Source organism: Symphodus melops (genome assembly GCF_947650265.1).
Source record: "Symphodus melops genome assembly, chromosome: 10".
Lineage (NCBI taxonomy): Eukaryota > Metazoa > Chordata > Actinopteri > Labriformes > Labridae > Symphodus > Symphodus melops.
Window position 1 is genome coordinate 11,644,514 of NC_136700.1, and position 15,619 is coordinate 11,660,132.

The 15,619-nt window shown below is 38.6% G+C and overlaps 2 protein-coding genes across 3 annotated transcripts; one reads left to right on the forward strand and one right to left on the reverse strand.

Moving 5' to 3' along the window:
• The first annotated feature begins 336 nt into the window (after positions 1-336).
• On the forward strand, positions 337-4,481 carry psph (phosphoserine phosphatase). 2 transcript variants are annotated; one of them, XM_079354828.1, is made up of 6 exons: positions 337-447; positions 2,200-2,343; positions 2,451-2,585; positions 3,085-3,230; positions 3,341-3,489; positions 3,620-4,481. In XM_079354828.1, exons 1-6 carry the CDS (start codon positions 404-406, stop codon positions 3,728-3,730), a joined length of 729 nt encoding a protein of 242 aa, XP_079210954.1. In that variant the 5' UTR covers positions 337-403; the 3' UTR covers positions 3,731-4,481. The 2 variants fall into 2 exon arrangements, with proteins under 2 accessions (XP_079210954.1, XP_079210955.1); XM_079354829.1 differs by lacking the exon at positions 337-447 and adding an exon at positions 454-578.
• LOC306831011 (protein NipSnap homolog 2-like) lies at positions 4,153-10,159 on the reverse strand. The gene is made up of 10 exons (XM_079354827.1): positions 10,003-10,159; positions 9,256-9,395; positions 9,109-9,154; positions 8,627-8,721; positions 8,175-8,245; positions 7,919-8,059; positions 7,109-7,140; positions 6,126-6,220; positions 5,325-5,408; positions 4,153-5,207 (listed from the first exon to the last, which is right to left on the reverse strand). The coding sequence occupies exons 1-10, from the start codon at positions 10,092-10,094 to the stop codon at positions 5,143-5,145; spliced, it is 861 nt and encodes a 286-aa protein (XP_079210953.1). The 5' UTR covers positions 10,095-10,159; the 3' UTR covers positions 4,153-5,142.
• Between the last annotated feature and the right edge of the window lie 5,460 nt (positions 10,160-15,619).

The following is a 15,619-nucleotide window of genomic DNA, read 5'->3' on the forward strand; positions in this document are numbered from 1 at the left end:
TTCTGAAGACAAAAAAAAAAAAAAAGTGGGTAGGCCCCACAAGTCTATGATTCCTGCGCATGCCCTGCACTTCACCACTGAACAAGAGGTCTGCACATAGTCCATGCATGAACCCAGTCTACCATCTCTTTTAGAGTCCAGTCTGGATCAACTGTATGAAGACTCAACACCATTAATTAGTGATGAAACTTCTCATTTATTGTCCTCAAACCACTGATACAGAAAATTAATTAATCGTTTGAACGCTCTCAGTCGCGGTCATTAGCCACGCCCCCTTGCTGTGCCGTCATGGAACCGAGCCAGCGGGATAGTGGGCGGTACTTCACCGGCTTTGCTCTGATTGGTCCATCATCGAGCGTTTCCTCTCCTCTGTGGTGAACCAGTATCCTGGTCTGGTCTGCTAATGCTGAAGCTGCTGGCTGTGCCTTATCAACGCTGCCCTCACTAGTAAGTGTAAACGATTAACTTGTACCTTTTGTTGTTGTTTTTACAAACGACATTAGCCCAGTCTTTCCGCCGATTGACTCCACAGGATCCGGAAGCTTTTAATTTACGCGAACTGAACCCCAAAACGACAGGTACATCCTCTCGGATCTTGCAGTTAATGATTATTTCTAACATTTGTATTTACACTGTCGCTGGCCATTGTGAGACACGGAGAGTGAACAGAAGCAGCTCGTTTTTGTCTGAGTTGCATTGTCTTTATGTTTGTTTTCAGTCTTTCTCGCCATCATCTGCTCTCGGTAGTTTGGCTGCGGGGTGACGCAATACGAGCAGAGGATGTCTGTATCGGCCTCCTATACATTTTATATAGGCAGACTTGTGTAACCCTTTTGTGTCTTGCGAGCGGCCTCGTTGATGCAGAAATATTTGCACATCTTTCATTCATCGCATGTGTTTGCTGCTTCACTGGATATAAATCCACTGCATACAGGGCTTAGTTACGCAAACAATATCCTGCAGCTGCATGGGCAAGACCACCTCACATTTAAGCAGCAAATACAGCATGGGATTCTGCTAACGACTATTACATTGATCCTCGGTTGTCTAAACTTGTTTTGACAATGACAGTCTTATAGAGAGACAGGGCAAGTAATGTGGGACCCCGTGAAGAGATTTGACATTGGGCCCCTATCACAGTCAGAACTCACCACGGAGAACTTCTATAACCACAACTCCATCACACAAACGACCCATTCAAACTTTAAACAACTAAATTCTTTGTTTTATACCCTGAACATGGGGGATAAATAAACTCTGTCATAGTTCTAAAAATATTTGAAACTTTGCGATATGCACCTCAGACATTTGAACCATTTAGTAGCATGGTTTGACTTTTTAACTATAATGTTCTGAAGGCTTTTAATGTCTAAAAGTGATCTCATTGGTTGGATAACCGAATTAAACATTATACTGACATTAATGACAAACAGTCAACATACATATCTGAGTTAGATTCTGCCCCACTTGAAGCTGTAATTGTTCTTCTCAGTTCTGAGTTCACTTTTATTTATTCTAACACTGCATTGTAATTAAAATGTTTGTTTTTTACGCAGAAGAGATGGACTCAGTTTTAATGCGGCAACATTGATATCACATGAACTTACAGTTTACAACAAATCTGATGATTTAAAAGATGTTTCTGTAGCTCACTGAGAAAGGCCCCAATATCACTCCAAAGTGTAGCCTACTCGTAATATGTTTTACAAGATAGTGCAATATGAGATAGTTAGGAGATTGATAAGATGCAGTTAGACATAATCACAAATATGATCCAAACAATATTCTCAGCTGAATTTCTCTATCAACTACTTTATTCTGCAGCCTGCAACATCGCTCACTCTTGTCTCCACTGACAGCTGACAGATCAATCCTGGGTGGACTAAACCATTCTGCTCATTAAGATGGGGGAGATCGGCCTCTGAGAGAGAATCACTTTTCCTGCAGATAATTCTGATTGTTTTGTTTTTTTTATTCAGACAATTGTAATTATTTTTATTGCAGTTAACACATAGAGGGACAAAAAAAGCTTGATTTAAATACGTTTTTATTTCAGGTCCATTAAGCCCCCCCTCCCTCCGCCCCACATGGGCCCTGGGTAGTCAGTCCCACTTTTCCCCCACTAGAACGCCCCTGCTTGCACATCATAGAAGATACTTTGTAACACGTTTCATGAAGTTTATCCTTTTTTCTTTCCAGCACAATGTCTTCACTTTCACAGACAAAGGAACTCTTCAGGAGAGCAGAGGCGGTCTGTTTCGATGTGGACAGCACAGTTATCAAAGAAGAAGGCATCGATGAACTTGCCAAATTTTGTGGTGTGGGGGATGCAGTCACGGAAATGTATGTTTATTAAAGAACATAAATGTAAAAAATAAGCACAGAAATCCATAAAAAATAATATCATAAAATATCAATCAAAAGTAAGTCTTTTTGCTTTCACATTACAGGACACGCAAAGCCATGGGTGGCTCTATGACATTTCAAACTGCACTGACGGAGCGTCTCTCCATCATCCGATGCTCCAGAGAACAAGTGAACAAACTTATTACAGACCACCCTCCTCAACTGACTCCAGGTATTAGGTGAGTAATGTCCAGTAATCATAGTATCTCCAAATCAACATGGGGGGACTGGCATGCAAATGGTAAACAACCACCTGATACGGCTTAAGACTTTTTAAATTAACCCTTTATAGTGCACTCATTGAAATACTTTGAAATTCATCAATTCAACCTCAGTGTTATTGGGGGACATAACAGAACTTTATTTCCAGTAAAGCATATAAAAAAAAAAAAATCATTTCATGTAGAAAAATAAACATTGACGAAGTCACCCTTTGGTTCAAATGCCACAATAGCAGGATCAGAGACGTAGGGTGATCTCTTCTGATTGGCTGAGTGAGGATCACATGCTTCTCGACCTTACTGAGGTGCAAAAGGGTGGCCATATGTAATGTGTACGGAAATTACCAAAAAATAGTCACTTGTCCTATAAAGGGTTAAATGCATTCACGAATAGAAACATACAAGAAATGTTTATTTGAAGTGCACCAAAGTAAAAGTAAGATTTTTAATTATCCAGGGAGCTTGTGGACCGTCTGCACCAGTGCAACATCCAGGTTTTTCTCATCTCAGGCGGCTTCCGCTGCATTGTTGAACATGTGGCCACTCAGCTAAACATTCCTCTCCATCACGTCTATGCCAACCGGCTCAAGTTCTACTTCAACGGTAAGTGCTGGAGACTGCTTATGACTTCTCTTTGCTTTCATGAGCTGAGCATCAAAGTCTTACCTTCACCCAAAGCTTTCATTGGATTTATATTTGTGTAATATTTTCAGGAGAGTATGCTGGTTTTGATGAGAGTCAGCCCACAGCTGAGAGTGGTGGAAAAGGGAGGGTCATCAGCATGCTCAAGGAGCAATACGGCTTTAAGACTGTCGTGATGATTGGAGATGGAGCCACTGATCTAGAGGCCTGCCCTCCTGCGGTGAGTGTGAACACAAGGTGTCTTAAAATGGAGTTTTGTGCGTGCTTGTTGGATAGGTCAGATTACTGAAAACACGGTCACTCATATTGGAGCTATAGTGTGATAACAAAGTGATCTTTCCCTCTCTCAGAGCGCATTCATTGGATTTGGAGGGAACGTCATCAGGCCACAGGTTAAAGAGAGGTCTTTGTGGTACGTCACAAGTTTTGGGGAGCTGCAGAAGGAGCTTGAGAAGATTTAAGACGCTACAATAGTATTTTTCTATTTTTTCTTTCCTATAATTGCAGCAGATGCTGTGTCTCTGATGGTTTTACTCAGTGCACATTTTTTCATTTAACTCTGAATAGATTTCTACAATGAATGAAAATGTCTTCTCTAGTGAGACAGCATTTTACCTTCATGGGGACTTGACCCTGTTAATTTTTATAGTAGAGGATACTAAACAAAATACCACATACTATGTGGGGGTAAGAAATATTTTTAATGTTTCTGCACTTTCTAAGTCTTTAGACAAACTCACACAATCTCTTAATGTTATGGCAAGTGCAATGAGTGATCTAGATGTTTTAATTCAGTATGAATGCTAAGAGCTGTAACCAGACATGTCAATGTGTCTAAAGAACATCAGTATAAAAAAAAAAAAAAAAGAATATGCCACCCGAGTCGTTGTTTGAATTGTTTTAATCTGTTGTAACTTTCTCGACTTTCCCTCACTGCACTCCATGAACTGAGGGGAAGAAAAAAAAAAACAAACAAGATATACGTGCTTCATTTCACAAATCCGATCTTTCAATATACAGCAGCACAAGTTGGTGCGAGATTCACTCAGCCACTCGTGGACAACGTTTCCAGAGCTTCTGATGTAATAGTCATACTCCTTTAAAACATGTTGAATATAAACCGTCTTTAAAAACCAGCAATGTCGTCTTCACAAGACTAAAAGTAGAAGCCATAGACATGAACACGTCACCATGAAACATCAAAATTATCAAGACAGGACAGAGGAAGAGCCAGAAAAAAAAAAAAGACTACAAAGTGTAGTTTGCAACAAAAAAAGGAAGTGTCTATTCGAATCAATACATTTCACACCATTTTAGACTTAATTGTTTTATTATACGTAGAGGCTTTCTCCCATCACTCAGAACTAACATGGCTTTTATCTTAGTTGCCACAACTCAGCACAATTTTAACTTTTTTTTCCAAATTGACATTAAATAAATAAATAGCTCCTGCACTGTGCAGTGAACCTCAGTAATTCTGTCCTCACGCCACTCAGCTGCTCGTCTTTTTCAAGTAACTATGGTTGATTTATAAACTCGGATGAGCTTTGTACGGTCAAGATTTAACGTGGCACGAGACGTCAGACGTAACGGCCATCAGGAGGTTTAAATTGGCCAAATTAACTCCTCCTGCTCCAGAACCAGGATGATAAAAGAAGCTATGTCTTCCGTCGGGTGGAGTTTTTTTTAAATGGTTTTATATATATTTATATGGTAGAAATAGTTGACTCTTGTCCTCGTGGCATCTTGAAGTCATAAAACAAAGACAAGAACAGATAACCGATGTTTGTTGTCAGGAGGCTGAAACCATGGTGTGATGCTCTTGATGTGTGTAACATCCAATATGATACCACTTGATGTCGGCTGACTTCTTCTACTGCAGTGGAGATGCTTTTGTCGGGATCATAATCCTGGAGTCCATGTGCTGAATGAGGGGAACTGTAGAGAAGGGGATAAACGATGCTTTTACAACTGCTGATACACAACTCTCGAGGTGAATTAAATCTAAATATATTTATACATAAAAAGTTGACCAAAAGCGTTCTCTTTGCTGACCTGTGTAATACACCACCTCGTCCCAGCCCTCCTGCTGCCAGGCCCCGTTCCTCGTGTCTTCTCTAGACTGAAGGTCTTTGTAAGCTGCAGTTAATCAAACATAAAGCATTACTTTTAAAAGATAAAGGCACTGCACCATGAGCAGGTATCCCTGGACTAATGAAGTTCTAAGAACTGCGACGGCATTGAATACGTGTGATAGCTCCTGGAGAGTATTTGAAAACAACTGGTGAGCTTTCCTTTGGAAAAAGGTAATGTTGCATTTTAAATCACAATCCTACATATTTACAATTGTAGCAGGTAGAAAAAAAAGAAAAATAAACATTTTTGTGTCTCCTTGATTAGTTTGAGTCCAATAGTCAGGCTTACTCTATAACTAACTACTTTGGTATCAAATGAGTCCCAAAAAACTCCTCCTGTTCACAGGCTAACCATTAAAAAACTTAACTGTCAAATGGAAAGGTAGTCAGTAACAGCTATGGTGTTATATGCTGCTGCTTAAAATGTAGATGAGAGCAGTAAAACCGGGCAACCAAAAAACAAGTTAAATGCTCTGTAGAGCTAACAGGAAACTGAAGGTGATACAGGGGATATCAAATCGACACTCCCTTGTTAAAATGTCACTTTTTGTGATGTAGAGAAATGACCAAGAAGGATCATTTCAAAACGTTTTCCCTTTTCGGTGATCTACAACTTGTGCAATAAAATTGTTAAAAAAAAAAAGAAAAGAAAAGAAAAAAGACAACACTTTTATGGCGAAAAATGCTGACTGCAAGCTATTTGCCTAGCATGTGAGCGTACCCCAGAGGTGATGAACCATGTAGAGGTTGCCGATCTGTGAGAAAAACCCTCCCACTGCTTCTCTGTTGTGCTGCCGGTACCCGATGGCCCGAGCCCTGCAAGAAAAACTTCAGTCACAACAACGCAGGCCAAAGAACACCGAGGCCTCATCTGGAAAAACAAGACCAGGCAGGCATGCACTTGATCAGTGTTCAACATAATATTTGACGTTATCTTCAAATTTGGAATTCAATCTAGACCGTTGTTTTTTTTAAATGTAATTTGTCGATATCTTTGATGTCTTCGAGACAGCATCACATCCAAACGTACGATGTGTCAGTATGAATGAACTGTATGGATGTTTCGTCCCAACACACTAATTGGACTTGTGTGAGTTTGATGCTTTAAATTCATTACATTTCCAAAAAGAAAACAAACCCCTTCAGAATACAATCACTGTCTGGAAACTAAAGTCCAAAGTTTCAACTGTTCATGTTTTTGTAACTTCAACGTATTTTTGCCCCTGGCCTTTAAAAACTGCATGAAATCACCTTAAAATGGTTTTGCAGGCATTATCTGGATGACTACAGCGGTTTGCTCAGTTAATGGCTGTTTCACGTTAGCTTTAATGCAAACATAAGAAAGAAGAGTGATTGTAGCAACTGCAGAATAATCCAAACTCCTCGAGACAAGTAAAGACAGATCATTGAGAAACAAAGAAAGCTGACATCTAACTTTAAATCAATTGCAATCAACCCGCATTCCACAAATTGATAAACTTTGACCTGTTGGCTCTGTCCTTTAAAGCAGCGGATCACATTTGTGGCGTGCTTAATACTCCTCATGAACTGGAGTCTTGGCTTTACAGAGTGACGGTGCAGCTTTGACGTAGAGCCTCTCTGAGGAATAGCTCTTATTAACAAAGGCCTGATGAGGAAGGTTTCATGTAGTTCAACAATTCTGTAAGTACAGTTCAGGGAATCAAATGATTACAGGCATCTTACCAGTAATTACCCCACTCGATCATGGTCCCTGGCTGGAAGAAAGAAAAAGAGAAACACCTTTATTCCAGTAAAACAACTGTAACTTTCTTGACGACAAGATTGACATCACATTTTTTATGATTTCTATCAAAGGCAAACACTTCAACGCAAAATAAATGGTAGAGACGCAGAACTGGTACTTTTCTAATTAAGGAGATAAGTTACATTCAAAGCTTCTACGTCCATTTTCTGGTGCTTAATACAACAAGTGCCCTGCTGTTTCTAAGATTGTATCTCAGTCTATGATGAAGGATAATAGCCTGAAAGACAGCATTAGAAAGACAGCTTTATTCTGCAAGAGCTGATTTGTATTGAGGATGTTGAGCTTTCAATTTAAACGACTGATTCTGATGAAATCAGACAACCCTGGATTTCCAATTAAGTCCGAAAATAGATCCAGGCTGTTTGCACAGTGATTGAGCAGGACTCTCATCCTGACTAATGTCACATGACATGTCTGTGTGGATCTTTGAGGTTGAAGGTCATTTAAAGGTCACAGATGCAAAACATGTGACTGCAAGTTGAGTGCTGCATTCTGCACAGGCGATAAAGTTATTCGTCAGTTTTGGGTAAGAAGTGCTTTTTGGATGTTTGGCTGACAAAAAAAAACCCAAAACAAAATGTATTCACTATTGGTAAAACTGCAGGTCTTCAAGGTTGAGAAAGCAGATGTAAAGGACATGTGAGGAAGTGATTTTATCATTTTCACACCTTCAGAAATCTATGGCAGCACTTACGGCTCATCTCTTCAAGCTCTGCTGCTCAACTCACCCTGAGCTGGTAGGACCTGAGTTCGTAGATGTTGGGACCCTCTCGAGGTACGGGCTCGTTCCAGAAGCTGAACTCCAGCAGCAGCTGATTCCTGCGAGACATCAGCATCTTACTGCGCTCCTTCCTGTATGCTGTGAAGTCCTGCCAGCGGATGGACACCAATCAATACTCTTTGCTTCGACAGATGGCTGAACTCTGTTATTAGCACGCTAAACTCAAGTTATACAAACAAAGACGCGTCTGAAATGGTCTCCACCTGGTTCTGCTTGAGCTTGTTCATCACTTCCGTAAGAGCTGGGTATCCACCTCTGTAGCGCCAAAGATGAACTGTGAAGAAAACATAGTGGATCAGGCAACCTGCCTAAGGCTAAATCGATACTAATCAAGGTAACTAATTGTCGTGACAAACGATTTACTGTATTTATATGTATACCTTTTTAGGGAGTGTAACACAGACTCTCATGAGCCCCTCAGTCAGAAAACATCACAGAAATGTGAAGGCTGAAACTGTTTTTTATGGGTTACATTAACGCTCAATGAACTTTATTTATACTCTTTCTGTCAACAGTTTTTGCACCAAATACACCAAGACACATTCCTTGTATTGTAAATGTACTTGGCAACAAAACTGATTCTGATAACACTGACTACAATAGCACTTTTTCTTTACAATATTTAGACATCTTAAGTCTAGTTTAGTAGTCCTACCAGCCTGGTCTTGTTCTCCATACCAGGTATTCCAGGTGCCCACCAGCTCACAGGGGTAGTACTTATCAGCATGGATGGAGGGCAAAAGATCTTCACTGTGAATGAACGAGAAATAAAGATTGAAATACAGCGTCACTACAAGCACATCTGATACAATCAAGTGTCCTTCTGGTTAAATGCACTGTGAAATGCCGAAATGGAAAAAAATAATAATCACGTCTTATGGCCACGTGTCGTCTATGCAATGTTGCAAGTCTCAATTTAGCGCCTCACTACGAGCACTCATTTGAGGCACGAGCAAGGTTCACCCGTGAAGGACCAACGTCATGCCAGCACGTCAATCACTTCACAGGAATAGGCGACACTGATTTATTTTTACCCAACACTGCATAAAAGTGTGTTATGTGGTCCTGGCCTCACACCACCACTTTTGACATATATTTGCACAAGTACAAGTTAAAAGAGTATAGACTAACACTCACTTGAGTTTGTTGTACGCATCCAGGCACTCTGGCTTGACATTGTGGACTGAAATCAAAGTCAGATATACAAAATAAAGGTAATAATCTCAAATATCTTTAGGTAAAATGGTTCAATTCAAACGCTATAACATTGTGAGTTAAACTTACACTGAATTTTGTACAGGTTGCTTTCCTCATTTTTGGTCAGTAGAGTGGAGTGTGCATCTTTCCTGGGATCAACTTTCCTCACAAACAGTGACTTAAACCAGCTGTCCTGCCTGTTGTTGCTGCTTGATGTGGCAAACCCCCTGCAAACACGGAATCATCTCAATTAGACCTTTTCCTAAATAGTCCATCTCAATGCACGATAAGACTGCAACTCATATATGCAAGGTGTCGTCACAGGAGATCATCAGTCATCTGTACAGCTTCTTTCCATAAAGAGAACTGCAAGTATAGGCTACTTGATTCAAAATACCGACTGGGATTAACATGTCAGCATCTTTAATGTACACATTTTCATGACAAAGTTGATGAAATACAGAAGGGCAATCTACCGACCCACGTCCTATGTGCAGTCATGAACATGCACTCATTTCTTAATGAAATATCAAATTGACCTTGAACATTTAAGATGCTGAATGACACAAACGAAAGTAGCCTGTATTCCTCCCTCTTTTCACATTCAGATACACACACCATTAACCTGTAATATTCCTTGATACACAGACTTGGTGTGCTTTAATGTGAGTACAAACTGAAGGCCACTGAGGATTGGCTAGCAGTGAACGGGCTAGCTCGCCCCAGCTCATCGTCGCCACTTCAGAAACCCACAGAAACAAATTTAACAGCAGCAAACTAGAAACAGTGCAGACGTGAGCATGGTGCATGCATGCATGGTGTTGTCTGCCCCACCTGCTCCATAAGACGAGATGTCCGGCCGAGTGGGCCCTGCTTTTAGCCCGACCCAGACCACCGCTGACTCTGTGAAGGACTCCAGTCGCCATCTTCAATGGTGCTAATGACAACAGGAATTGTTACAGCATCTGACCAGCAGGGGGCAGCACTGACTTGTAACAACGACCAGGAGACAGTCAACAAAAAAGGACTAAAGAAGGAGAACAGGGACGCGTCTATCCCATATGGCTCTAAGTACTGTAATATTCACAAGTGTTGTAAGATACAGAAACACGTGTTTTTGACTATATCATGTCAATTATTTAACAGAAGGAGGTACAACATGCACTTTGACAAAAACAAAGCCTGTGTTTTGGATTATAATTATGTCTCTTAGTGTTTCTTTTTAATCAGGTTTTTTAAAGTTTCCAGGTTCTGTTTTACACATGAAAATGTGGATTTATAGTAGGCTAATGTAAATATCTTCCTGGATAAACTATTATTCCCTGGTATGTGTGCACTTGTGTCATCAAATCAAATAACCTATGCCTACTTGTAGGTTAAGTGAAAGGCCATCCCATCACCAGTGATCAGATTAACCCTTGCTTGATGCAGTTTGCCTAACTTGTCTTGTCTATACTTAACACACTGAGGTGACTTAGTTAGCACAGTATAAGTGGCTAAGATGTTCAAGGGATTTCTGGTAAAAGATGATTAAAAAAAAAAAAACCTACAGAATTATGTTCACTAGGCCACCAGAATTATGTTCACAACCAAACTTCACACAGATGATTTAAAGGAACTTTGATAAGATTAATAACATGTTGTGGGGATATGATAGCCTTAATGTATCGTGACTTAACTTAGTTGTATATGCTACCTCATGCATAAATAAATTACTTTCACCAGTCGCCCCTGGAAACCAGTACTATGGGTCAATACATCTCTCCGTTAGTAGCCATTATAACACATTATGTTTAAATATCAATTAATAATCTTTCATGCTAAGCTAAACTAAAGTTTGCTATATGATTCTGAGTAGAATCAAATCATACAATAAAAAAATACAGGCCTACATAGATACATTATCACCAGAAAAAGGGAAATGCTGGTTTACGCAGTTATTGAAGTTGTTTTTCTAATGTTTTTTTTTTTTTTTTTTTTTTTTTTTTTAAAGGTTATATCAAAAGAAAATGTTCCATACTCTAATTGTTATATACATTCATTTTAGTTTTGCACGTTGGTCAAATTCTTTAGACAACAAACTACGCTGGTTGAACAGGTGGGGGCGCTGCTCTTCAATCTGACCCTATAATCAGCAATTTCAAATACTAAGGCAACTGTTAGACTCTGGACACCGTCAAAATAGTGGATATGCTGAGCTTAAACCTGAATTTAACTCTGATATGGTCACTTTTTTGTTTGAAATGCTTTACAGATAAAACACTGCATCTCTCATTAAGCACCAGTCACCAGACTTGCAGTTAGATTAAAGTATCTTCATTTAACAAACATGCCTACTTTAATAAAGTTTGCTGTCTCAGGTTTGCATGGTTATGGCCTTTTTAATATTTTTGTAGGCCTAAGGCTCATACAAAATGATAAGATGAGATGGTGATTTTTTATTTTTTTTGGTATTTGTGTAGATATTAAGGCTCAAGATGAACAGAATTTTAGTTTTGGCGTGAATGAAGAACATGTCAGAATTGTAGGATTCAGTTGCTCAGGGATGATGGAGAGGGTGATGGGTTTGCAGACATGGAGGAATCCAGTACCAATCGTGATTGATTTATATTCTGACAAAGCGACTGTGATGCTAACAGGGACCATATTGCTAAAGCCTGCTTGGCTTTAAGAGAAAGACTACTTACCACCAATGGAATTCAGAAACTATGGAGGGATTTGTTTTAAGTTCAAAACATGAATCATAAGGGAGTGATTTCCCAGTGAAACATTTTTGAATAACAAAAGAAAAAATGTGGAGATGTCTGGGAATTTAAATTATGATTGAATCTATCAATAGTTTGCTCTTTCTTTTGTAAGAAATACTTCAAGATGGTTGGCTTCTGTGCGGATATATCTGCTTCATTATAAATTGATCAAAATTTCAACATTTTGATGATTAGTCTTATCGTGAATTTAACTGGTGTGTATTTTTTCCATTATTTTTGCCTGCAATAAAGTAGAGTTTGACTTCATTCATTAATGTAATAGGTGATATAAGCAGTGATATTATGGTGAACTAGATATTGTGACTAGTTCTGTTTTATTATTCCCTTGTGTTGCCTGTCTTCTCTTGTGTGTTTCCTGTTTTATTTTGTAATATCTTGTTTAGGTTGTGTTTTCAGTGTCAGGTTTTACTTTGTCGTTGTCCTCAGCGTTCTGGTCTTGAATTCTTTGCTCCTCTGTGTGTTTCCCTCCTGTCTGATTGCCCTGATTGTCCTCACCTGTGTAACCAGTCCCACCTGTGTTTGATTACCCATGTGTCTATTTAGTCTCTCTGTTTCTTGTCCCACTGTGTCCTTGTTTTTGCAATCCTGTCTCATGTCGGATTCTTTGGCTGTTCCCAGTTCATCGTTTTGAATTTAGTTTTTGAGTAAGTTTTGTTTCTTGCCTTTTTTTTATAGAAATCTTTTCATATTTCTGCGGTTGGGTCCCCGTCCCCCAGTCATAACAATTTAAACCGTAAAATACCACTTCCCATCATTACCTAGTTATGTTTTTGTTTGTTTTTAATTACATTTTCTTTCCTTCAGCAGGTTTCTCTCTCTCTCTCTCTCTCTCTCTCTCTCTCTCTCTCTCTCTCTCTCTCTCTCTCTTTCTCTTCTAACTAGTACACCTAGGTAAAACGGTAAGATACCAAGCCCAATAATCATGGCTTCATAAGTCAACATATTTCGTACAGAATTAAACAAATTATAAACATTTATAGCTGGACTGTTGCAAAAGCCATTATTTGTTTCACATGACTTTTAGGACTCATTGTCAAATTTTGCTTCACCATACAAAAAGTGAAGCATGAAATCTTGTTCCTGGCTTGGAGTCTTTTATTGGATAATTGGAGCCTGTTTTTGAACCAGGCTCCAATTAGCTTTTGGTTTGGTGCTTCCCTGCAGCTTTATAATCATCTTAATATCAAAATTTTATTTTAGATTCCATAATATCCTCAAGAACAACAGCTGTGAAAACAGCTGATATGAATCCTTCACTAATGCACTAGATACCATGGATGCTATTCATCAGAGAGTTTAGAAGTGTTAGAAAATGATCTGTTTAACTCTCTTAAACCAACACTTCTAAATTCCCCTCTGTAACATCTTGTATACATGATGTCCTGGTGGATCTCTGGCAAATAAAATATCTCAAAGGTAAATTATCTAACCGGCTGTATTTGCACTGTGCCTCTCCTTGCTCTTATTATTTTTGGCTTTGAAAACGACATGCTTTCTGTTAAAAGCTCTCCAAGAAATGCTATTGGACTTGTGAGAAAATTCTTTGGACGTTTTGTTTACAGTCATCTCTCCTTATCATTTCTGGGCACAGCAACGAGTGAATCAAGTACTACTACATGCAGTGGCATTCAAACATTTATAATGTACAATGTGAGTTTATTCCTATTTTCGAATATGTCTGTGTTTTTATTTAAATACTTCAATATAGATAAGAAAAAGACACCTGCCAAGAATTACCAATGTTCTGGAAGGATATATTGATTGTTGACAGACCACTGGGACTCAGACTTTATACAAACATGGACAGGCAACTCATACATACAAAGTTGTATATTTTAGTGTCTGTAATTTGAAAGAAACAGTGTTCACTGAGTCATAATAAAAATACTGAAAGGGAAAATGGAAAACTTGAAACCAAAATGAGACTGATAGCTCCACATAAGATGCCTCTTCCTTTTGTAATGATTAAATGTATGACAATGGTGAAAACGTAACCAGATTTAGACAAGTATAGATATGTTAAATGAGGATGTTAAAAGTGTTAAAGCGACTCTAACTTTATCTTTAACAAAGGCAACGGAGTGAGGGGAGCAGTGAGACTTTATTTTGTTTGTTTTTTTAACTCTTTGAGGAACAATGTTTTAAAGTGGAATCAATTGAAATACTCAATAACAGTTCCCTAAAACGTCCTATACTTTGGTAACACTTTTCAAATGATTATTAGTCATTGAACACAATTTGCTGCAGATGTGAGATTGATGTGTTATGTGTGAAACGTATCTGAATCTCAATCCTTGATTAGGAATATCCCATTATGGGCAATAAAGCGATTTACCTTTTAATATCTTGACTTTCTACTTCATGTTTTTTGGGGGGTTTTTAAAATCTCTTTCACATCCCAGCAGTATTTTTAGGCTTTCAGGGCTACCGCTCTGTAAGCTAGCTAAGCACATTCCCACACTTAGATATAACATGTTTTCACAGCAATACAACAAACTGAAAGACAAATTACACAACCTTATTAAATGAAAAAGAGTAATTAATTCTTAAGGTAGTGGGGGTGACAAGCGAAAACTTAGGCACAGCAAACTGAGGCCAGTAAAATACTGTCACACAAAATTACAGTGTGAAATTTTAAAAAGGTGGAAAATTAGATAAATTGCTTCAGATGTTGAAAGCTACTCTTTTATGCTAAGTTGCCTTTTTCAGTTTTAACCATGTAATGTTAAATGTGCTACCGTTTAATTTAACCACTCTTTTTTTTCTTTGTTCTTTTTTTTCAATTTGATTTGTTGTATACATATTCATCGTGGCCAATATAAAAGGGAACATCTGAGGTTTAACCTTTGTATTTGACAGTTAAGTCTCCCTAAATCTAAACTGGATTATAAATTCTGGCCCTTTGTGATATGTTCCACCTTAAATAATCCTTCGATCAGCCTTTCGAAATAGTCATTTTTGAGTCCTGGGAAATAAAAGAATCCTTTGAACTTAACTTTGGTATTCCATTATGTTGGATTGTTTCTATCCTTTCTGTCTCAAGTGTTGCACGATTGCAATGCTTCTCTATACACTTACATGTCAATGTAAGGTCAGGGTGTGAATGAAAAATTAGGGGCCAGCACTCAAGGCCAACAATAAGATTTTTTTAAAAGGCGGAAATAACCTTCTGGAGCCAGGTCTGCTTTCACCTCTGTGATGTTTGTCTGGAAGCAATTTAGCCTTTACTCACCTCATTAGACACACGGTGGTATCTGAAGATATCTGAAGTAATGTTTTTTTTTTTGTCATCACCGGCCTAAATGTTGCTTTACTTATATATTGTTTTTTAAGGCAAGAAAGAACCAAGGCTGTCTTCCCTCTACTCATGAGCTGGCATGTATGAGAATACACACTCTTGAGATTTGTTGGATGAATGGGAGGCCTGCTAAATGTACCTCTTTATCCTGATCAAACATGCTGGAATTAAACCCATGTTTTTTCATTTATATTTTTTTGTATGGGGAGACATTTTACCATCATTAAATCAATCTCCATATCATCAGGCCCATTGAGCTGAACTAGCATCTGCTTAGGCATATTTTAATGGCGTGCAAACAAAATAAAGGCATGCAGAGGTCTTTTATTCCTGATTATGAATGGACTTTATCCAGGGGTGCAGCAAAAAACTCAAGTATCCTCAC

Coding starts and splice junctions, on each gene's coding strand:
- psph (XM_079354828.1), top strand. CDS start 404: ATGCTGAAGCTGCTGGCTGTGCCTTATCAACGCTGCCCTCACTA. Junction 2,586..3,084: donor CAACTGACTCCAGGTATTAG/GTGAGTAATGTC, acceptor TTAATTATCCAG/GGAGCTTGTGGACCGTCTGC. Junction 3,490..3,619: donor TAGAGGCCTGCCCTCCTGCG/GTGAGTGTGAAC, acceptor TCCCTCTCTCAG/AGCGCATTCATTGGATTTGG.
- LOC306831011 (XM_079354827.1), bottom strand. CDS start 10,094: ATGGCGACTGGAGTCCTTCACAGAGTCAGCGGTGGTCTGGGTCGGGCT. Junction 9,396..10,002: donor CATCTCGTCTTATGGAGCAG/GTGGGGCAGACA, acceptor CCGTGTTTGCAG/GGGGTTTGCCACATCAAGCA. Junction 8,722..9,108: donor GATGCGTACAACAAACTCAA/GTGAGTGTTAGT, acceptor GTTCATTCACAG/TGAAGATCTTTTGCCCTCCA.